Below are 22,850 nucleotides of genomic sequence, written 5' to 3' on the forward strand. Positions count from 1 at the left end.
CACACTATGTTTAAGTAGTGCCCTATATAGGGAATAGGCAAGTTCTGCCAACCCTGCTGTAAGGGTTAAGATCAAGCTGAGTTTTATCTGATTTGCATTTGGTGAAGTCCGTGAGAGCTGATAACTGTCTGGTCTATTAAACAGCTTGTGAAGTTATAGATCTTTCATAGGTCTGTGGACAAACCTACTGTAACTCTTCCACCAGGTAGATGAGGACAGTAGACAATATTTGACACAGAAAAACCCAAGATTCAAAATGTAAATGACTTTTTAATTGCAAGAATCCCAATCCAACCGCTACAATGATCAATTTCACTATAAATACGTAGTTTTTCATTATATTCATGCTCAATGTGATCCAGGAATGTTTCCTTTAGAAAACAGAAGTTTGGAGTATGTGACGTTCTTTGTCTGAACCTTGCTGTGTCTTGTGATTCACCTCTATGACGTATTACTGTGTGACAGTGGATATAGGGGTTTGATTAGCAAACGGTATGAGGACTCAAAGGTATGAGGACTCAAGGGTTTGTCCCAAATGGCGCCCTATTCCCTACATAGAGCACTATTTTTGACCAGAGCCCTATGGGCCCTGTTCAAAAGTAGTGCACTAATGGAATAGTGTGCAATTTGGGATGTGCGCCATGTTTAATCACACAATATTGCTATTTAATCAAGTTATTCTGCCCTTGAGTTGCGTTCCCATGCAAAACTAGACAGATAGCTAACAACTAAGTCTTCAATAAAACTCCCAAGGTGTGACTTTTCTTGAATGAATATAATGAAAACGTTTATGTTGTTAGCTATCTGTATAGTTTTGCATGGGAACGCAACTCAAGGGCAGAATAGTGAAAAAACAAATATTTTCCAAGGCTGAAGCGTGACAAGAAATAACTACATTGAAAGACCTGCACCGTAGCGTTGTTTGTAGCTGCTTCTATGTGTGCAGAACAAATTATGTACTTCCTGTTTGTGTAGTCTTTCTAAGTACCAGAAAGCTCCACTAGGGGGCAAATAACACCATTGAACACAATGAAAATCCAATTTAACCATTGTAATAAAATAATATGTTACCTTCTAACAGGACGGCAGCACACATGTCATACATGTCAACACCATGATCAGTGATGTGATGAATTCCACTGTCTTTATGTTGACATGTTTCACCTAAAATTCTAGGGTGCCTGAAATGTAATATCCCAAAAGGTGGTGGTCAGGCCCTGAATGTGTTCAGTTAATGATACTGAAAATGTCGTATAAAAACTCTGTATTAACACAAACTAGAAAAGGACATTTCATATAAAATAAAATGTGTGCTTGCTAGTCTTGAAGTATTATGGCTGGGAAATAGTAGCAGTAATGGTAGTGACTGCAGTAGTAATGGTAGTAATAGGGTTGTCATAAGCTGCGAGTTAGTTAAAGTGAGTTGTTTTGGGGTGGTTTGCACATGTGGCGATATTATAGTGGCTTATAGTGGGCAGTATAGAGCATATTGTCGCTGTCTGATGAAAGCCTCTCCAAAACAGAAACTTTTCAGGAAGTTGGTAAAATAGCCATGTTTTCCCATTAACGAACATACAGTTATGAAACTTCAGAGGCTATTTTTAATACATGTTCTTAGTCCTAGAGTCATGAAATGTTCAGAGTGCACTGAGGGGAGTTACAGCTTTCAAAAAAATGGGCAAAAATGGAGATGAGGTTTTCATCAGACAGCGACGATAGAGTAATATGGCACCATAATCTATAAAATGTGTTTGTTTGAACATTCTGAAAGTTCTGTGGTGGTTGTTCTGCCATTGAAATGAATGAGGATACAACAAGCTTTATAGTTTATACAATAGCCTATGAATGCTATCAAAAAGATGTGTTGAAGCAATCTAAATTGAGTCTGACTGCACATGTCAATGTTGGCTTGGTGTTTGTAGCATAAACGGTTCAAGAGCAGCGCGGATCCAACAACGAAGGTTGAATGGCTGTATATGTGCATTTGTGATGGTGGCTATGCGTCTGTTAGCGGAAATACAAAGCTTTGTTAATGTGTTTGAAGCTTTTGGAGGTAGAAAAAAACGCTATGCTATTATGCTAGGTGGATACAGTGAAGCAGCTCAGGTAGAATGTATGGACAAAGCAAATGTTTCTATTTGCATTACCAGTTTCACAGCTCCAGGCAAGAACACACTCTAGGCCAGGTATGGAGATCGCTTTAGTCAGGTTTCTCAACTCCACAATGTACAAATACAATGGAGTTGAGTGGTGATGAGTGTGGGAGGACTGCACTTCCGACTCATCGAGTTGCTTTCCTTGTAAGTATGTTTGTCCTGTGTAAATGCAAGCTTTTATTTGGGTGCTGAAATCTGTCGTTTTTGATAAATGTAGCATTTTACGTGACCTCTGCCAAGGGAACCATTATTTGTTAACGGAGAAGGAGCAGCCTGTCATTGCACACCATATTTTTTTGTTTAGGCAGGGGACGTATAAAATGCCAAAACGATGGATTCCAAATATAACAATCAGGACAAGCACAGGTACACAGTAAGCCTTAAAGAATGGATATTTATAAAATGATCAAGTGGTAGTGCATGCTTAAAGTCGTAACTCTCACCTGGACTAGAGGGGAAATAACTATGTGAGAATGCTGTTCATAGACTACAGCTCAGCGTTCAACACCGTAGTCCCCTCCAAACGTATCACCAAGCTCTGGACCCTGTGACTGAAAACCTCCCTCTGCAACTGGATCCTGGATTTCCTGACGAGTTGTCGCCAGGTGGTGAGGGAAGGCAACAACACCTCTGCCACGCTGACCCTCAACACGGGGGCCCCTCATAGATCTGTGCTTAGTCCACTTCTGTCCTCCCTGTTCACCTACGACTGCGTGGACACGCACGACTCCTACCACATCGTCAAGTTTGACCAACAGCGATGACACAACCTACAGGGAGGTCAGAGACTTAGAAGTGTGGTTACAGGACAAGAACCTCTCCCTCAACGTCAGTAAGACCAAGGAGCTGATCGTGGACTATAGGAGAAAGAGAGGAGAGCAAGCCCCCATACACATTGACAGCGCTGTAGTGGAGCGGTTTGAGTGCTTTAGTTCCTTGGTGTCCACATCACTAAGGAATTAACATGGTCCACACACACTAGTTCAGCCCCTCTTCCCCCCTCAGGATTTGGCATGGGCCCTCGGATACTCCGAAAGTTCTACAGCTGCACCATCGAGAGCATCTTGACTGGCTGCATCACCCTCTGAATGGCGCACATACACAATCCATGTCTCAATTGTCTCAAGAAATATTGAGACAAAAATATTCTTTAACCTGTCTCCTCCCCTTCATCTACACTGAATGAAGTGCATTTAACATGTGACATCAGTAAGGTATCATAGCTTTCACCTGGATTCAACTCGTCAGTTTATGTCATGGAAAGAGCAGGTTTTCATAATGTTATGTACACTCAGTAGCTTAGTTATTGTGTATTTTATTCCTGTTGTGTTACTATTTCTATTATATATATATTTAACCCTGCATTATTGGGAAGGGCTCTTAAGCAAGCACTTCAAAGTCCACAGCTTTGAATTTAGCACATGTAACAAATACAATTTGATTTGATTTGAACTTCCTACTCCATTGGAAAACAGTGGATTACGTGGCACAGTACTAGTCTGACAGACATCACATAAATTGCTACTTTTATCAAAAACTACCGATTTCAGAACCCCCCCCAAATATAGCATTTACACAGGACAAACATGGGTACAAGGAAAGTATTAACAAATGACATTTTTTACATGTATCAGCTGACAGTGACACGATGAAGTCGGAGGTGCACTCCGCCCACACTGGTTTCCACTCAACTACATTGCAGCCTACTTGTACATCGCATATGACCAGTTTTACAATGTTTACATCTCACTGGATTATATCAGTGGTATAATTCAGTTGGTATAATTCAGTAAGAACACCAGGCCTACTGTAAACTGACACATTTGGGTGGCCAGACACAGTGCAGATTTTACAGTACTGCTGTCAAAATGGAACATGGCACTGGCAGTTAGGGGGTTAACGGTGCATCTGGCTCAGTCATTAATGTATATATACACTAGATGACTAAGAGTGGGCACTGTGTTGAAGCCATCGTACCTCGATGGCTTCTGGCACTCCGACATGTTTGAAGGTATAGAAATGCATTTATTAATGTTTACATTAGTTTTTGCCACACACACAGACACCTTAATGCATGCTTTTAGTTTATATTATATTAGCTAAACATATATATATATTTTCTTTCAAATGCAAGAGAAGTGCCACAATGTATTATTGCAGTTTAGGCACAATTTAGATTCTGGCCACTAGATGGCAGAAGTGTATATGCAACGTTTTAGACTGATCCAATGAACATCAGCATTACTGTTCAAAATGATGTATCAAGTCTGCCCAAATGTGCCTAATTGATTTAAGTACATAACTGTGCACTCTCCTCAAACAATAGCATGGTATTCTTTTCACTGTAAATTGGAGTTAGATTAACAAGAATTTAAGCTTTCTGCCCATATGTCTATGTCCTGGGAAATGTTCTTGTTACTTACAACTTCATGCTAATCATATTAGCACACGTTAGCTCAACTGTCCCGTGTGTTTTTTTTATTTATTTTACCTTTATTTAACTAGGCAAGTCAGTTAATAACAAATTCTTATTTTCAATCCAGTAGAGGATAACCTTCAATAATGTATTTTCAGCTGTTTGAAGCTGTTGTACAAAACCAAACGTAAAATATTCAAAAGTTTTACTTAATAATGGGAAGCATAGAAATGGCACACAGAGAACAGATTTACCGCTTCTTAGACAATGAGAATGACAGACCTATAACACACATTTCTACGTGAATTTGGTGGGGTCGCCCAAAAAGTGACATGGTGCAGCTTTTATTGAAAAACTATCATTTCGATCATTCCTATGGAGGACTGCTCCTACTTGGGAGTGCCAATATGGCCGACCGGTGGCTGCAAAGCCTCTCAATGGCCAAAACGTTGTACCAGGAATTCAGGGTTTATATACATCTTTAGGCAGATAAAGTTGCGACATACTTTTACGTCTCCTCTGACACCTCGGTCGTCACTAGTTAACACAGCCACAAGGTCTAATTATGGCTAAACCCCGCCCATTTCTACAATTGATCTTCTTCAAATCTGATTTTAAACCTTAATCCTAACCTGAACTACACTGCTAACCTTATGCCTAACCCTAACCTTAAATGAAGACCAAAAAGCATATTATATATGTTTTGGAAATGTTGACTATGTGGCTGTGAAACCTGACCTTGTGGCTGAGTTATCTAGTGGAAACCTGACAGCACTGGTTGCAGACCAGTGGTCGTAGTCAACTCAATTCACACGTCCGATGTTGAAGTTTGAAGAGGACGGCGGCGGACTAACTCATGGATTCAATTTAATTGTAGTTTTTGGTGTTTCAAAATTGTTTTCACTCTTGGTGGAACGTTGCATATCGAGCAGGTAAGGTAGGCTACAGAATCCCCTTCCCTTACTTTGAATGTTATAACACATTAGTAGCTTAAAGAGAAAACCTGATCAAAATAGGTAGCCTACTGTATTCCGTTTTTCTGGTGGATGTATTGTTTTGATTTGTACATTCATACACGTATTTTATCATTAGGCTGCTGCTTTCAATGTCTTTCGAATTAAGCATTTGTTGATATGTTGTCTCATTTGAGCACTTCAGCAACAATTGTCATGAGGCTTGTTCGGTGCTGGGCAATACAGTAAGTTTTGCTGCATGCCTACCATTCTCTGTTAAAAGTTCACCGGGACCATTATTTCTTTACAGGAGGGATCAATCAAGGAAAAGGATTATATCACCCTCTTCAATAACTGATTTTCAACACTAATCAAAGAACATTTCCGTGACACCTTGCAGGTACAAAATGGAGGTAATGATGAAGCAATAATGATGAGACCATGATCTGTTCCTGATCCTTGGTCCATCTAATTCTTTTCCACTAAAGATGGAATCAGCAGTCACTCCACCACCTCCTCCTCCACCACCACCACCACCTCCCTCGCCCCCCCACCTCCTCCTCCTCCTCCACCACCACCTCCCCTCGCCCCCACCTCCTCCCCCTGGCCCCCCGCCTCCCCCTGGTCCCCCGCCTCCCCCTGGCCCCCTCCCCTGGCCCCCTCCTCCCCCGGCATGGGCTTTGGGCTATCCAGAGGCCTCCAGCGCAGCGGCTCCAAGATGCGTAACTTCAACTGGGATGCGATCCCCAAACACGTGGTGGTGGGCAAACACAACATCTGGACGGAAGAGAAGACCCTGGGAGAGTATGAGCTGGACACTCAGAGGATTGAGGAGCTGTTCAGTCACAGCCGACATCAGGGACAGGGACAGGTACAGAAGGCTCTGAACAGACAGAGTCTCAGAGGCAAGCCAACCAACGGTCAGGGCACAGAAGTGGTGAGTTGACCTAACCTACTGTACCAGGAAGCACTTCTCTAGTTTTATACTGGCAGCTGGAGTTGAATAGGATAAGTAATAATAATAATAATAATAATATATGCCATTTAGCAGACGCTTTTATCCAAAGCGACTTACAATCATGTGTGCATACATTCTACGTATGGGTGGTCCCGGGAATCGAACCCACTACCCTGGCGTTACAAGCGCCATGCTCTACCAACTGAGCTACAGAGGTACCACCACATCAGCTATTTTGCTCCTCGATCAGATACAGTATATAAGTCTGCAAGGCATACATATCCTATCTGGTCCCAGCCAAGGCCTCACCAATGTCATGCAAAATTCTGTCATTCTTTTCTTGCTCATGATTTCTCACCTGAGAGTTTGTTTTGAGCAGCTATACCTTCTGGGGGTAGACGAGAGACCGAAACAGTGTATTGAATATGAACATTTGTTCTGTTTATGACCAGAGATATTGGATATGTTGACATGTGTTCTTTAGACCCTAATTGATTTTCTTAGGGAGTGTGTGTAGTGTAGTTGTGGTGTACATCATATCATCCCAGGATGATGTGTTGTTTCCCTACAGCCTTTCTGTTGTAACAGGCTCGGTCATGTCGTCATAGTGGCCAGGGTTACGGTTAAGGTGGCTCGTGGGAGGTTGGGAAATACATCAATTCCAGCAGCCCATGACTCTTGTTTATCTCCTTGATGATACTGTTTTTTGGTCTGGGCCATGGTCAAAAGTAGTGCACTCTTAAAGGAGTAGGGTGCCATTTGGGAAGCAGTCTCTCTATTGGTGTGGCTCCATCATGATTCTATGTGCGCCTCACTGGGATCAAACTCAAGTACATCAGGAAGCAACGATGTATTAGTGAAAATGTTCTGTTCAAACCAATCAGTATGAGCAAAACTTGGAGACGATTCTACCCTCATTTTTTTATATGATTCATTATCATGCTGTGATTGGAAGGCTGTGTTTCCTTTCTGTCCACATACCTATGAAGTCTATAACATCATTTGAATGCCAACTGCCAGAGTGCTTGATTTGACTATTCTCTCAGAGAATAGATTGATAATAAATATTTGCCCTCTACAAGTAGCATGAGTTCACCAGCAAAGGCTATCTAATCGGATTTATAGATAAGCACTAGTTCCCCATGCAAAACTACTGTGAATAAGCAACACAATTGGACTAAATGAATGACCATCATGTTTACTATGTATCCATTTCCCTTTTTCATGTGTGATATTGTGTGACTTATTGGAACTATGCCATGTTCCTCTTAATGCTCCTCTGCTTAACAAACATAACATGTTTATGCAGTGGGGTTTCCTTTAGGAATGCTTTGATGCATAAACTGAAGGGTGGAGTCAATATAGCCTAACTATTCTACATCAGTTTACCCAGGGAGAGTAAATTAAGCACTAATATTTGCTAATTGTTGCCATACAGTTGATATTTTTATGTATTGGCTAATGCTACCTCTATAACAAAGAACTGGGCTGTGGGTTCAGTTAAGATACAGTACTTCCCTTTCTGTAGGTGTCGGTTGGGATTTTACAGAACTGTTGTGAATCATTGTCCTGGTTTACAATGCTATTGTCATATTGACAAAGCTATTTCTGATCATCTACTTGTTTGCTAATGAAACCACCCTGCTGTCACATTTAGGCTACCTTGGCAGTACAATAAAGGTCAAATGTGGAGCTATTGAAACTGGCCTTTAGTCTCTTACCTGTCCTTGTTTCTAACTCAGTATAGAGGAGCAAGACTTAGGAATGTCAGTATGTTGACAGCTGTTGCAGTGGCTTATCATGGGCTCTCAAAAACAAGTCAATCTAACCAGTAAAACCTTAACCGTCAGAATCAGTTGTTTTTGTGGGAATGAGGATGTATTTATGATAAAGAAGAAGACTGTGTTTAAGGAAAACGCTAAGCACCTGATAAACTCAACGCCTGTTATTGACCGACTGATATCTTCACGTGTGTGTCTGTGTGAATGTGTTTGTTCTGGAATGACCGACTGATGTTGGTGCGATTGTGTGTTCTATTTGTATTGACTAACTCATGTCTTCATGGCTATGTGTCCCACCACCACCAGGTATCTATACTGAACTCCAAGAGAAGCATGAACGTTGGGATCTTCCTGAAACAGTTCAAGAGGTGTGTCAGAGAGAGGCAAAGATATACTGAATTCCAAATGGCACCCAATTCTCTAATTGTGCACTACTTTTGACCAGAGTCTGACCTAAAGTAGTGCACTATATAGGGAATAGGGTGCCATTTGGGACGTCATATAAACTGGAAAAGTGTGCTAAAGGTGTGGGGCTGTGGGTTTGTTAGAGCCACGTGTTTCAGGATAAAGATCACACAGTGGTTGAGTCACAAATTCCACTGTCTTGCTATAGTGCACTCCTTTTGACCACATAGGGCTCTGGTCAAAAGTGGTCCATTATATAGGAAATAGGGTGTAATTTGGGACAGCGAGGCTTGGTAGTCCTGAGGCTAGGCTGCTTGACATTCCCAGCTCTGTGTTTCTGAGGTACAGCAGCCTGTCCCAACAGGTCGACTCGACATGATAACTACTGCAGGAACAGTGCAAACAGGTCATTCCACAGATTAACTATGGAAACATGGCATGTGTTTCTAAATGGTTTTCTCTGTAGGCCCACAGTATTACTGTGTTATATATTACAAAATTACTACATGCCATGGGCTACAGTGTCTTAATTTTCTGAAGATTCTCGCAGTACAGAAAACTCAAAAAGCAATAAGTATAAAGTAGTAAGACATAGAAGTATTATTATCCAAATGTTTTGTCATTACATTTATTTTTCATGTCCATGTATGGATGCACTTTTCTATTTTCTGTTAAATGTATTTTTGTCCTTGTGCTTCTGAGGAAAGAAAGCATTGCTCCAGTTCAGCTGTGGTAGGTGTATACACTATGTGTAGCAGGTAAGGTCTTGTCTATGGTTGGTTAGGTGGAAAAATGCCGTAAGAGGGTGTTCAACCAATGAGGTAAGAAGGAGCCTTGCTTACCAGGCTTAAAGAAACATGGCAACGAGGAAATGAGCAACACCTTAGAGACCCAACCCTAGAACATGAGTAATTCAGGAAAATAACCACATTGTGTAGTTGGAGATTAATGAATCACAGCTATTCTCCTTGACTAGTCCCCTAGGAGATTGAATGAATATTGAATGAATCAGTCAATGAAGTTTCCAAAGTCACGTTGGTTTTGATACAGTAACTGATCAGTGTCTGTGTCTCTCCCCAGGCCAGTGGGAGACATGATCAACGACATCAGTTCAGGAAACGGCCTGAAATTTGGGACAGGTAAACTGAAGGAGCTGTGTAAGCTGCTGCCAGAGAAAGAAGAGGTACAGTACTTCACACAGCCTTTCCCCGTAGACAAGCATAGATCAGGCCGCTGTCGCGTTGGCACCCTTGTCCCACATAGGGAAAACTCCAGTTCGACCACCATTGGGTGAGCTGAGGCTTGCTGCCAGCTTGCCGCCATTGTTGATGCTAACTACCACAGTGAACTGATCATATTTAGCTTGAGAGACGGTTATAACAGTGTTCTCCCAGGTTACAACCCTCACCGTAAGTGTCTTACTAAGATTGTTCCCTGTTGCGTGTGTGCAGGTGAAGCAGCTGGTTGGGTTCAAAGGGGACCAGTCAGCTCTTCCTGAAGCAGACCTGTTTATGATGCTACTTATCAAGGTTCCCAGGTGAGTGAGTGAGTGAGTGTGTGTGTGTGTGTTGAACCATCTACAAACGTCTAATTCACAGTTTTGTACAGTTTTGTGTTTTCTGTGTCTTGAATGCCAGTTGTGTTCTAGAAGGTGAATCATTATTCGTGCCCTTTCTTTTAGTTATGAGGAGCGCCTCAACAGTTTGGTTCTCAAAGAAGAGTTTTTCCCATTCATGGATGAAATGAAACGATCCATCGCCACCATGATCACAGCTGGAAAAGGTGACTTGCAAAATGACCTGCATGTGATCGGGATCTTAATAAGGTAAATATGTATCTGTACTAAGCTCAACTATCTCATTTGTCTGTCTGTCTGTCTCTCCAGAGCTGTTAGAGTGTGACGACCTACACTCTGTGATCCGCCTGGTGCTGAAGACTGGAAACTACATGAATGCTGTGAGTGGGGGGAAAAATGATATCATAGATGATATTACATACTGTATACCTTTATCTATGGTGTAAACTAAGTTGTTGGCATCCGACGCTTTGAGTAAGCCCAAGAAAAATAAGAACTCATTCTACAAGTTTTGAATAATCCTCAGGTTAATTTGTCAGCCTGTCTGACTGTCTCTCACTTGTCCTCTGTGTGTCCATAGGGTGGCTATGCTGGCAGTGCCATTGGCTTCAGGATGGCATCGCTACTGAAACTAGTGGACACAAGGGCCAACAAACCAGGCATGAACCTCATGCACTATGTAGTCATGGTAATTAGAACCCTTATTTAAAGCTCATCCTTTATCTAGAATCTTGTTTGTCTCTGATGCAGTAGTTGTTGTTCATGTGTATGTCGATTATAGCAAGCTCAGAAGGTTGATGTGGCCATGCTGAAATTCCCAGACAAACTCACACACATCGCCGATGCTGCAAGGTACAGATACACAATGTCTTACGCTCTTCAACAAAATGTGTAATATTGCTGTTTGCCCCACAATAAGGCATTATATTGTAGTGATTGTGCTTTTCATTATTGAGTGATTGATATTGGTGTTCTGCCCCCCTGTAGGATCCATAAAGAGGACATAGAGAGTGAGTTTCAGAGAGAGGTGAAGAAAGTAAAGGAGGCGAAGGAGGAGGTGCAGAAACAGGAGGAGCTACGGGCTCAGATGGAGAACTTTCTCAAGGTGAGGTAGCCTGCCTGTGTATTCTCTATGCCTTTCAGATATTGTATCGCTACCTTCCCCTATACTGTATACCTATGTCATGTTTCCAGGGCCACAGGTTTTGCCTGACCACTTAACCTGAACAGGAAAAACTCTGGGCCCTTTTTATAGCCTTAATAATCTCTGGTGGTGAATCTACATCTCTAGGGCCAGTGATGAGGTTGTTGATGTTTGTGGTCCCCTGTAGTTTCAGAAATGTAGTCCGAGACCGTAATGGCACCCTTTACCTTTTTACGTATAGTGCACTACTTTTGACAAGGGCCCATAGGGGTTTATTCAAAAGTACTGCACTATATGGGGAATAGGGTGCCATTTGGGACACAGCCTTAGTTATTTATGTTCTGTGTGTGGTCCCTTGTAGGAAGCAGAGTGTCGTCTGGCTGAGACTGAGCTCTCTCTGCAGTCGCTGGGTTCAGTCAGTGACTCAGTGGCTGAGTACTTCTGTGAAGACCCCAGCAAGTTCAGACTGGAGGAATGCTGCTCCATCTTCAGCTCTTTCTGTGCAAAGTTCCTGAGGGCCATCCAGGTAAAAAACGGTTTAGAAAGTAGTCTACATGCTCCTTTTACATACTATTATTTATGCTCTCTGTATTACGGACTTTCATCTTGGCCCCCTTGGGAGCATAGCTTTCCATGTCACTCTGTTCTGTGTGAGGACTTTTGGCTGGCTTTTGTCTTCATTGAGTTACTTTTTTCTCTTTAGCCTTCCCTGCTTTTTTGGTGGACTCCAGTGTTCACTGTCTCTGGCGTGTGTTATTGTGTTATTGTATCTGTGTGTAGGAGAACCGTGATCGTGAGGTGGCGGAGGTGAAGAGGAGAACCAGAGACAGACTGCTGAGTGATGCTGCTAAACGCCGTTCCACCGCCACCTGCTCCATACGGGACAAGGATATGGAGGGTGTGGCCCTGGAGTCCGTACTACAGAAGTTAGACATACTTTAATGAACATCACTCTTTTGAACTTGTCTTTTGGAAATATAATCTGTTATCTAGCGATTTTCCTGTTGTATTGTATTTTTGTGTTTTTCATTTTTTCTGTAAAAGTGTTTTGTGACATTCATGTTTACTTTGAATAAAGTTTGATTTGATTTGATTTAGGTTACTGACCAGTCATGGGTCCCAAAGGAGAAAAGGCAAGGGCACACCTTCCTGCACCAGTAGCAGCCTATCAAAGGTCCCCATTCAAGTAAACCTCCCCTCGGCAGAACAGGGAAACCAAGGTTCTGTTAAGGCCACAGAGGTGTGTAAGGAGAGTGAGTGGAACACTGCCATAGACCTGACTGGGACCTCTCAGAGCGACCAGAAGGACCAGTCCCACAGCAAAAATAACTGGAAAGAGAACATGGTTCCAAATCCAGAGGAGACACAGCAAAACCCTAAGAAACCAGATCAGAACCACAGAGGTTCTAGTTCTGGTTCTACACAGCCAACCAGGAGAACCGGTAGCAGCAGCTCCTCCTCTTGCTCCTCCACAGGTAGACCCATCTCAGTGATGATGAAGGACAAGGAGGAAGAGGAGGAGGAGGGAAATGAGGAAGAAGCCCAGATGTTGCGTGAAGTGTCCAAGAAGGTTCTGAGGTATCAGAACAGCCGTGGTAGTCTTTCGTCTGGGGAGTACGGCCTGGAGCAGCAGAAGTCTCCTAATGCCACCAATAATACTAACACCTCCACAAGATCACCCAACGCTACGACCACTAATGCTACATCCTCCACCATCTCCACCATCACCTCCACCTCCCCTCACCAGAGGACATTCCAAGAGGATAGACAGCGGCTGCTGGGAGATGCATGTAGAGGCAGCGAGAGTCTGGCTAGATACCTCCTCAACCCTCACCTCTCCCCCAAGGGAATACTCACCCGCAGACACACCTTCACCCTCCTCCCTAAAGCCCCTCCTACTGAGGAAGAGGAAGAGGATGATCTGTTCATTTTTCCTGCTACTCCTACTCTGGGGGTCATAGGGAGGATGAAGTCAGTAGACACTGGTCTGATGTCCCCGAAACACAAAGCCTCTGGAGGACCTAACCTCACCAAACTCCCTGGCCACTCTGAGAAGTCTTGTGTCCAAGACCTGGTGTCTAAGAGTCCCTTGTCAAAACACAACGTCTTGACAACAAGTCTCAACATCCCCAGGGACTCTGAAAACAGAGGCTTGGTGGTACCTACCACCCCTCGCCACTGTGAGACATCTGGTGTCCAGCAGGATACGGTATCCAACAGCTTGTCAGCAGCAGAGAGACCTACACATGAAGAGCTAAGAGAGCTAAATCAAGACAAGAGCTCCTCTATAGTCAAGTCAAAACCTCCCCCCTTACAGCTAGAACTCAACCAGAACCAGGATGAGGAGATAAAGGAGTTTTCTCCCACCCCTCTCCAGACACTCGTCTCCCAGAAACCCAACCAGGCTGACCCTCCTCAGAGCCCCAAACACAATATGGATAACCCTTCTAAGAGCCCGAAGCCCAAATCTTCAGAGACCAATGGATTCATGTCTTTCTTTAAACGTCTGAGAGAGAAGAGCAGGCCAATGTGAGGAATCTGGTGTCCAAAACCAGGTGTCCAAGAGTGTTAGCAGAGAGACCTACACACATAGAGCTGAACCAGGAGAAATGGACAAAGGAGTCTGTCCTGGACAAGCCCTGAGTCCAAACCAGATGGCTATGGATTCATGTCTTTCTTTGAACAACTGGGAAAGAAGAGCAAGCTAACAACAAGGATATAGACTCTAGAGGTGCTCTAGACTCGGGATTCATCTATTTATTCAGATTCAGACTACTCAGACAGATGTTACATTGCCCTATGGTCTATTGAATATATTTATATCCATCCATTGATTTTATAAAGGCTTAATTCAAGGGAACTGTTGAAGTGGATTTTTAGTGGTAAATAATGATCTGTTGAGACTTGGAGAATGTGTCCAAAAGACAAATGTAACTTTATTCCACTAGGTGGCAGAGTGAGACAACAACGCCACATGTAGTGTGCTGTAGGCCACCAACAAATCACTGTTTATTCATTCTACCACCTCATATTCCCCCACAGAAGTGCATGACACTTACTGTAATATGTTTACCAATGTCTTTAATAATAGTGATATATTTACATCAGTATTCTTCTGACTAAATAAACCCATTGTTGAGTAGAATGGACCCCATGTGATCTTTACCTTGGAAAATACTGGAACTATCTTTGCCATATCCGGTACTATGAAATTATATTTGCCGGAAGATATACTTACAGAGCTGTAGAAATTACATTAAATTACAGGGCCTGTAAAGAGAAATACACAGTATTAAGATCAAATAATTTCATGGACCAACCTGTTAAATAATAAAAGTGTTTTGCATTACATTTATCACATCATTTCAAATTTGTATTAAAGTGCTCCTCTTCTTAAAGTGCTCCTCTTCTTTTACTCATTTCATATGTATATACTGTATTCTATTCTACTGTATTTTGCCAATGCCACTCCGACATTGCTCGTCCTGATATTTATATTTCTTAATTCCATTATTTTACTTTTAGATGTGTGTATTGTTGCGAATTGTTAGATACTATTGCACTGTTGGAGCTAGGAACACAAGCATTACGCTACACCCGCAATAACTGCTAAATATGTGTATGGGACCAATAAATTTGATTTAATTTGACAAACAACCAAACACTATTGTATTGCTCTTATTGGGGTCAGTGTTACAAAGACAGCCAGTCTCTTAGCCAGGCTGAATGGCAGGCAGCTCCATGGTGGGGAGGACGTCACTAATCCCAAACCAAGTTGTTGAGGTCTCAGTCTCAGAAATGAAGAGAGCCAGGCCATGGGCCCTTGTCAAAAGTACTATATAGGGAATAGGGTGCCATTTGGGATGCAGCCCAAGCTACCAGCACCTGGTGGCATAGCACAATGGAGGGAGAGAGCCATGGACCCAGCAAGTACTCCCCAAACTGCTTCAGTGTGTGGCCCCCAGCATCCCAGCCTCCACCTGCCTCCCCAAGGATGTACCCCCTGCACTCCAGCCAGCCAGCCGCTCTGCCAGTCCCAGGGACCACCCTGCCTCTCCTGGCGGCCAGGGCCTCAGCATGAAGCCCCAGAATGTACACCATGCATCCCCCTCTGCACCATGTGCCCCCCTGCACACTCATGCACCCCAGTCTGCCATTCTACCAGGCATAGGGGCCCCCTGCCTACCCTCAGCCTACCCCCAGCTAGGTCAGGCCGGCCTGATCCCAGGGGGTGGGTGAGGGATTAACTTGTGTTGCAGAGCTCTCTGGGAGAGAGGAGTGAACGTGGCACTGTTTGTGACTTGAGTCGTGATGTATTATTTTGATAAACCTTTGTGATGGTCCTCATGAAAGAACACCAAACGATACCAAAAACCACTATATTAAATCTTTAGCTTTCCAGAATGACATTATATATTGAAAGCTGTCCTCCTGCTCTAAATCCTGTGCTTGATAAGCATACAAATAGACAGACAGATGCGTGGATAAGAGCTTTCCATTATGTAAAATTATCAGAGAGTGTTATTGCTTGAACATTATATGCTTGCATTCTAAATGGGATCCTATTTCCTATATAGTGTACTACTTTTGACCAGAGGTAGTACACTATATAGGAAATAGGGTGCCATTTGGGACACAGATGTTATGTATGTGTAGCGGTAGTCTGTCTCTGTTATCTACTGTACAGTCTGGTTTCTGCTATCTGCGGCTGCTGTTGAGTCTGCCTGTCTGTCTGGCTGCCATCTGGGCTGGATGCAGTCTCCATAGCAACCCCATCTCTTACAATGCAACCCTGACAGGGCCATCTATGCCCACCCCCACCCCTCCTCCACCCCCTCCAAACCTGTGTCAGCATAAACACAACACCTCCTATTATCACCATGTACATTATCTCCCTCCTCTCTCTCTTTCTATCTCCTCCACCTAGATGCACCAGTTTTCTAAACCCATTAATGAAGAACTTCATGGCTGTGGAGGAGAACAAAAGAATCGTGAGGATCACAAAGCCTTTGTTGTTGAAACACTAGAGACGATCCTGGTCTGAGTCCCAAATGGCACTCTTTCCCTTAATAGGGCATCACTATATAGTGAGCTACAGTACTTACCCTATGGGCCCTGGTCAGAAGTAGTGCACCATATAGGGAACAGGATGCCATTTGGGATGCCACCTCTGGTCTTATTGGGTGTGTATATTACGGTGTGTGGATTGAGGTATTTTTAAACACCTCTTCTGAAAGCATCGCCTTGCATGTTCCACTGCACCCCACAAGTACCCCCATCCCTACCCCCAAACCCTAGCACCACCCTGTCCTCTTGCCTTTCACCCTTCAGGATACAGAAGTCCCAGCTGGTCTGCTCTACTGTTTTCACATCCCTCCATCACTCCCTCCACTTCTCTTATCATCTTCTCATCCTGTACTAACTTTTCATAAAGATAAGCCATTTCTACTGTGGGTTTATCCAACCCCTAGATCTATTAATAGGAATCTTGTTTGGAATCCTAGTCCGAGTTGTTTTCTATAAAGATCACCCCTCATCAGTTGCTCAATGGGTAGGCTACATTTATTCATGGTAAATACAGTTATTAGGGCTTGGCCATTGTCTTCTCTACAGTGTCTCTATGTGTTCCTTATGTCTTAAATAGCATCCTGATTCAGACCAGAGGAAGCAGTGAAAAGCGACCTTTGTCCTATTATGGGCAGGGGGCGTGGTTAAAAAAGGTCACATCCTATTGCAGTAGACAGTCTGTATCCCTCCATCACATTCTGAGGATGCTCTACATCATTTATATCTCATTTACATACGATATATATCATTGGACAACTAAACTCCTCCCACTGCTCTCTAGCCAATCCTCAAACAGTCTTTGTATGGGTCCCGCCTCTCCCCCCTTCCTTTCTCTTCTCCTTCGTCTCCGGGTCTCTCTCTCCTTCTCTTCCCAAACACAGCAGACCCTGCCCATTTATTCCTTTCTCACCGTTCTCTCTGTGGATTCTGTTTTAACAAAGTAGGACTTAGACAATGGACAGCTCTCTGTGTGGACTTGGATGCTGACACTTCTCTCTAAGGCTGCCTGGAAATTCATGTGAGTACAATCCTCCCATTCAGCCTCTCTCTCTCGCTGTCTGTCTTTCTGGGCTTTCTCCCCAGCCAACCGTAGTGCAGTGCAGTGCCATGTCCAGGATTTTTCGCTACATATGGATGCAAGGAAGCGTTTGAATAATTGATTACAGTATCTCGTCTGGCATCTGCCTCAGTTCAATGAATCTCAGAACAGGAACAGCAGTGGTTACTGTTCACTAGGCTTCTCCGGCTCTTCTATTCATAACAGGGGGGGGGGTGGCACACACACACACACACACATACACTTCTCCATTTTGGTTCCTGGCTGCTTGCTCTTCTCTGTGGCAGGTGGGCATCTATACTGCAGTCTATGGGCAGGGCTTGTGGCTGGAAGAGGTTACAGTATTTTGGAGAATTGATCATATATGTCTATATATGTTTGTTATGTTTAAATGTTAAGCTCTTAGGAAAAGAAGGTACTAAAATGGTTCTTCAGCTGTCCCCATAGGAGAACACTTTGAAGAACCCTTTTTGGTTCCAGGTTGAACTCCCTTTGGTTCCAGGTAGAAACCCCTTACACAGAAGGTTATACATGGAACCCTAAAGGGTTCTTCTATGGGGACAGAGTGTATGTTAGATAATGTTATGTTTCAGTGTTAGGCAATAATGTTATGTTGTGTTTTGGTGTTATGTAAGGTAATGAATGATGTTCTGTGGTTTCAGTGTTAGGTAATGTTAGGTAATGGCACTGTAATCTCATACTGTCAGACAGGAACATGCGAATCAGCAGGTTAGATCTATGTTCAAGTCATTCTATGGCTCATCATTTGGCATTGTATTGTCACAGGGTTGGATGTCTTGGTACCTCCCCTATCCTGCATCAAACATTATAGATGTCCAGTGGTGTTCCACAATGTTGATTGCCTTTCTTAGTGAGATGTGTTTAAGTTTGTTGCAGTGCTAGGTTATGTTGGGTTGTAGAAGACTACTTTGGATGCCGTGCATGTTTGACTACTGGGTAGACTGTGTTTGATGCTGTTCCTACTGCCTAAGGGTTGCATGTCTGACTGAGGGTTGCAGTCAGGTCTTATTAACGGTGGGAGCTGACTACAGCGAACAGCGGTTCCCAGAACTGTTAATATATTACAGTGTGCACTATTAGGGCACTGAACACAGCTAACAACTGTTCTCAGGTCAGTGTGTAGGGGAGCTGCCCACAGCCCTGGTCTTGCTCAGAGTAAGCAGCCCTGCATGCGTAAGATCAGACAGACATCAGCAGCCATGACACAGGCTGTTCGCTGTAGTCAGCGCCCACCGTTAATAAGACCTGACTGCAACCCTCAGTCAGACATGCAACCCTTAGGCATGGTCTAAAGCTAAGCATGGTCTGACTGGTTACAGGATGCTGTCCCTACTACTACTACACTATTAATATTACACTATTACTGTAGTTTTATAATGTAATACTGTGTACTAATGCATAATTGTGCTGTGCTGTGTTAATAATGTCATTAGTATGAGTCTTTGCTGTAATTCCATGCTGCTTTATGGGAGATTAATAGACAATAGTGCATTGTGACTGTGAATGCTGTGGGTTTGTAGAAGAGAGAGAGAGAGAGTCTGGAATCTTGTTTGGAATCCTAGTTCAACCCCCGTCCCCCACAGTGGCCTCTGTAACGGTTCTCTTCTATCTCCTCCTCTGATGAAGAGGTAGAACAAGGATCGGACCAAAATGCAGCGTGATGATGATTCATGATATATTTTAATAAAGGAAAAACTATACAAACAGAAACTACAAAAATAACGAAATGAAATAACGAAAACCGAAACAGCCCTATCTGGTGCAAACACAAAGACAGGAACAATCACCCACGAAACACTCACAGAAAGAATATGGCTGCCTAAATATGGTTCCCAATCAGAGACAACGATAATCACCTGACTCTTATTGAGAACCGCCTCAGGCAGCCATAGACTACGTAGACACCCCACAAACCCCTAAGACAAAAAACACACCATAATAACCCATGTCACACCCTGGCCTGACCAAATAAATAAAGAAAACACAAAACATGCCGCCGACCATGGCCTAATAGTCCTCACCCAGAACCCCACTGGACTGAGGGGCAGCTCGTGACTGAGGGGCAGCTCGTGACTGAGGGGCAGCTCGTGAATGAGGGGCAGCTCGTGACTGAGGGGCAGCTCGGGAATGAGGGGCAGCTCGGGACTGAGGGGTAGCTCGGGACTGAGGGGAAGCTCGGGACTGAGGGGAAGCTCGGGACTGAGGGGCAGGTGTACTGGAGAGCCTGAGAGCAGGGCTGGCACAGGACGTGCGAGGCTAGGTAGGTACACAGGAGGCCTAGTGCGTGAGGCTGGCACAATTTTCACCAGCCGACTAACACGCACCTCAGGACGAGTATGGAGCGCTGACCCAGGTGCCATCAAATCCCCGACACGCTCCGTCGGGCGACTATCTTGCATACTACGCCAAATCAACTGCTCTCTCTCTTCACTCTCCTCCAATTCCATTAACAACTCCTCGAGTGTCTCCTCATCTCCCATCTGTTCACTCTCCTCCATTCTGTCCAATAACTCCTCGACCCTCTCAGACTCAGCCCTCAGCTTCGCCGATAGTAATATAATATAATAATAATAATAATAGCTCCGATAACATCCATGGCTCCTTACAGTAAACAGGGGGAGTTGGCTCAGGTCTGAACCCTGACTCTGCCACACTCTCCCTGAGCCTCCCCCCAAAACATTTTTGGGGCTGACTTTCGGGTTTCCTTGCCAACCGTGTTCCCTCGTAACGTCGGCTCCTCTCCGCTTTTGCCGCCTCCAGTTCTTCTTTGGGGCGTCGATATTCACCAGGCTGAGCCCAGGGTCCTTTTCCTTCCAATATCTCCTCCCAAGTCCAGAAGTCCTGTGATCTCTGCTCCTGCTGTCGCTGTTGCCTGTTACCACGCCACTTGGACCGGGTGGGGTGGGTGATTCTGTAACGGCGTTCGTCTGTTGAAAGAGAGTCGGACCAATATGCGGCGTGGTGGTTACTCATGTTCTTTAATAAAAATGATGAACGATACATGAAATAACAAAATATACAAAACAACAAACGAAACGCGAAAACCTATACAGCATATCTTGTGACAACAAACACAGAGACAGGAACAATCACCCACAAAACACACAGTGAAGCCTAGGCTATCCAAATATGGTTCCCAATCAGAGACAACGAGAATCACCTGACTCTGATTGAGAACCGCCTCAGGCAGCCAAGCCTATGCTAGACACCCCGACTCAGCCGCAATCCCAATGCCTACAAAACCCCAATACGAAACACAACAAAATAAACCCATGTCACACCCTGGCCTGACCAAATATATAACGAAAACACAAAATATTAAGACCAAGGCGTGACATATCTCCTCCTAATATATGCCATTTAGCAGACGCTTTTATCCAAAGCAACTTACAGTCATGTGTGCATACATTCTACGTATGGGTGGTCCCGGGAATCGAACCCACTAACCTGGCGTTACAAGCGCCATGCTCTACCGACTGAGCTACAGAAGGACATCTGATGAAGAGGTAGAACAAGGATCGGACCAAAATGCAGCGTGATGATGATTGATGATATATTTTAATAAAGGAAAAACTATACAAACAGAAACTACAAAAATAACTAAATGAAATAACGAAAACCGAAACAGCCCTATCTGGTGCAAACACAAAGACAGGCACAATCACCCACGAAACACTCACAGAAAGAATATGGCTGCCTAAATATGGTTCCCAATCAGAGACAACGATAATCACCTGACTCTGATTGAGAACCGCCTCAGGCAGCCATAGACTACGTAGGCACCCCACAAACCCCTAAGACAAAAAACACACCACAATACCTAACCCAAGTCACAGCCTGGCCTGACCAAATAAAGAAAGAAAACACAAAATACTAAGAACGATGCGTGACAGCCTCCATCATTCTTAAATGGAAGAAGTTTGGAACCACCAAGACTCTTCCTAGAGCTGGTCGCCCGGCCAAACTGAGCAATCAGGGGAGAAGGGCCTTGGTCAGGGAGATGACCAAGAAATGATAGAGTTCCTCTGTGGAGATGGGAGAACCTTCCAGAAGGATAACCATCTCTGCAGCACTCCACCAATCAGGCCTTTATGGTAGAGTAGCCAGAAGGAAGCCACTCTTCAGTAAAAGGCACATGACTGCCCGCTTAGAGTTTGCCAAAAGGCGCCTAAGGACTCTTAGACCATGAGAAACAAGATTCTCTGGTCTGATGAAACCGAGATTGATCCCTTTGGCCGAAATGCCAAGCGTCACATCTGGAGGAAACCTGGGAAAATCCTTATGGTGAAGCATGGTGGCAATATCGGAATCGGCCCGATGTCTAGTTTGACGCCGATGTCAAAGCTGACGTGCGTACCTATATATAATGTAGGTAGATGAGGTGCGTACCTATATAATGTAGGTAGATGACGTGCGTAGCTATATAATATAGGTAGATGAGGTGCGTACCTATATAATATAGGTAGATGACGTGCGTACCTATATAATGTAGGTAGATGAGGTGCGTACCTATATAATGTAGGTAGATGACGTGCGTACCTATATAATGTAGGTAGATGACGTGCGTACCTATATAATGTAGGTAGATGACGTGCGTACCTATATAATGTAGGTAGATGACGTGCGTACCTATATAATGTAGGTAGATGACGTGCGTACCTATATAATGTAGGTAGACGACAATGACGCCACGAAAAGTACAGTGCTACACAGAACAAAAGCAGAAAAATACTACGCGCACACTTCCAAAAACTAAACAAGTTCAAGTCCAGCAGTCATCTGAGAGAGTAAGATCATTTCAGCGAGACAACTCAAAGGCGAACTCCATTAACTCCAAGATAATGGAATTAATTGCCCTCTCATACGGCTGCTGCTGCCATCTAAATGGCATTTCAGGACATGTTTGAAACTTGGAAACATGAACACACTCCTAGCGCCATTTGAACAACTGACTGGAGAATCAACTGCTTCTGCAGCAGACGTGATACCCTCTGTCACAGCATTGAAACGCCTGCTCAACAAAACTGACGACAGACCGTGGGGTTAAAACTTTCAAAAGTACTCTAGGCTGTGAACAAGTGAATCAGTGGAATTCTCTCTGAGTCGCTTTACTGTGTCGCCACCATGCTGGATGCTAGGTACAATAACCGCTACTTCGATGTAGACAAGAAGCAGGGTTTACATGAAATGTTACAGACGCAGCTGGACAAGATGGAAACAGACACAGTGATAGTGCGCACGGAGGAAGAGAGGTCACGGACAGACAGAGCTGAAACTTCACTGCTTGACATGTATGATGAAATCCTGGTTGAGACT

The 22,850-nt window shown here is 43.9% G+C and overlaps 2 protein-coding genes across 4 annotated transcripts in view; both read left to right on the top strand.

Annotated features, from left to right (window-relative positions):
• Window positions 1-5,149: 5,149 nt before the first annotated feature.
• Window positions 5,150-14,740, top strand: LOC123992817 (inverted formin-2-like). 3 transcript variants are annotated; one of them, XM_046294354.1, is made up of 13 exons: window positions 5,150-5,509; window positions 5,836-6,462; window positions 8,571-8,632; window positions 9,750-9,852; window positions 10,121-10,206; window positions 10,351-10,451; window positions 10,555-10,625; window positions 10,826-10,933; window positions 11,027-11,097; window positions 11,233-11,350; window positions 11,751-11,915; window positions 12,170-12,315; window positions 12,488-14,740. In XM_046294354.1, exons 2-13 carry the CDS (start codon window positions 6,199-6,201, stop codon window positions 13,920-13,922), a joined length of 2,730 nt encoding a protein of 909 aa, XP_046150310.1. In that variant the 5' UTR covers window positions 5,150-5,509; window positions 5,836-6,198; the 3' UTR covers window positions 13,923-14,740. The 3 variants fall into 3 exon arrangements, with proteins under 3 accessions (XP_046150310.1, XP_046150309.1, XP_046150311.1); XM_046294353.1 differs by having other exon boundaries at window positions 5,150-5,504; XM_046294355.1 differs by having other exon boundaries at window positions 5,150-5,504; window positions 5,926-6,462.
• A 2,569-nt stretch (window positions 14,741-17,309) lies between these two features.
• Window positions 17,310-22,850, top strand: part of LOC123992819 (tripartite motif-containing protein 3-like) — a 51,593-nt gene continuing 46,052 nt past the window's right edge. Inside the window, exon 1 of the mRNA XM_046294358.1 lies at window positions 17,310-17,474. The gene's annotated coding sequence lies outside the window, so the exon portion shown is untranslated. The remainder of the gene's footprint in view (window positions 17,475-22,850) is intronic.

The sequence above is a fragment of the Oncorhynchus gorbuscha genome, linkage group LG13 (assembly GCF_021184085.1).
Source record: "Oncorhynchus gorbuscha isolate QuinsamMale2020 ecotype Even-year linkage group LG13, OgorEven_v1.0, whole genome shotgun sequence".
In the NCBI taxonomy this organism is placed as follows: domain Eukaryota; kingdom Metazoa; phylum Chordata; class Actinopteri; order Salmoniformes; family Salmonidae; genus Oncorhynchus; species Oncorhynchus gorbuscha.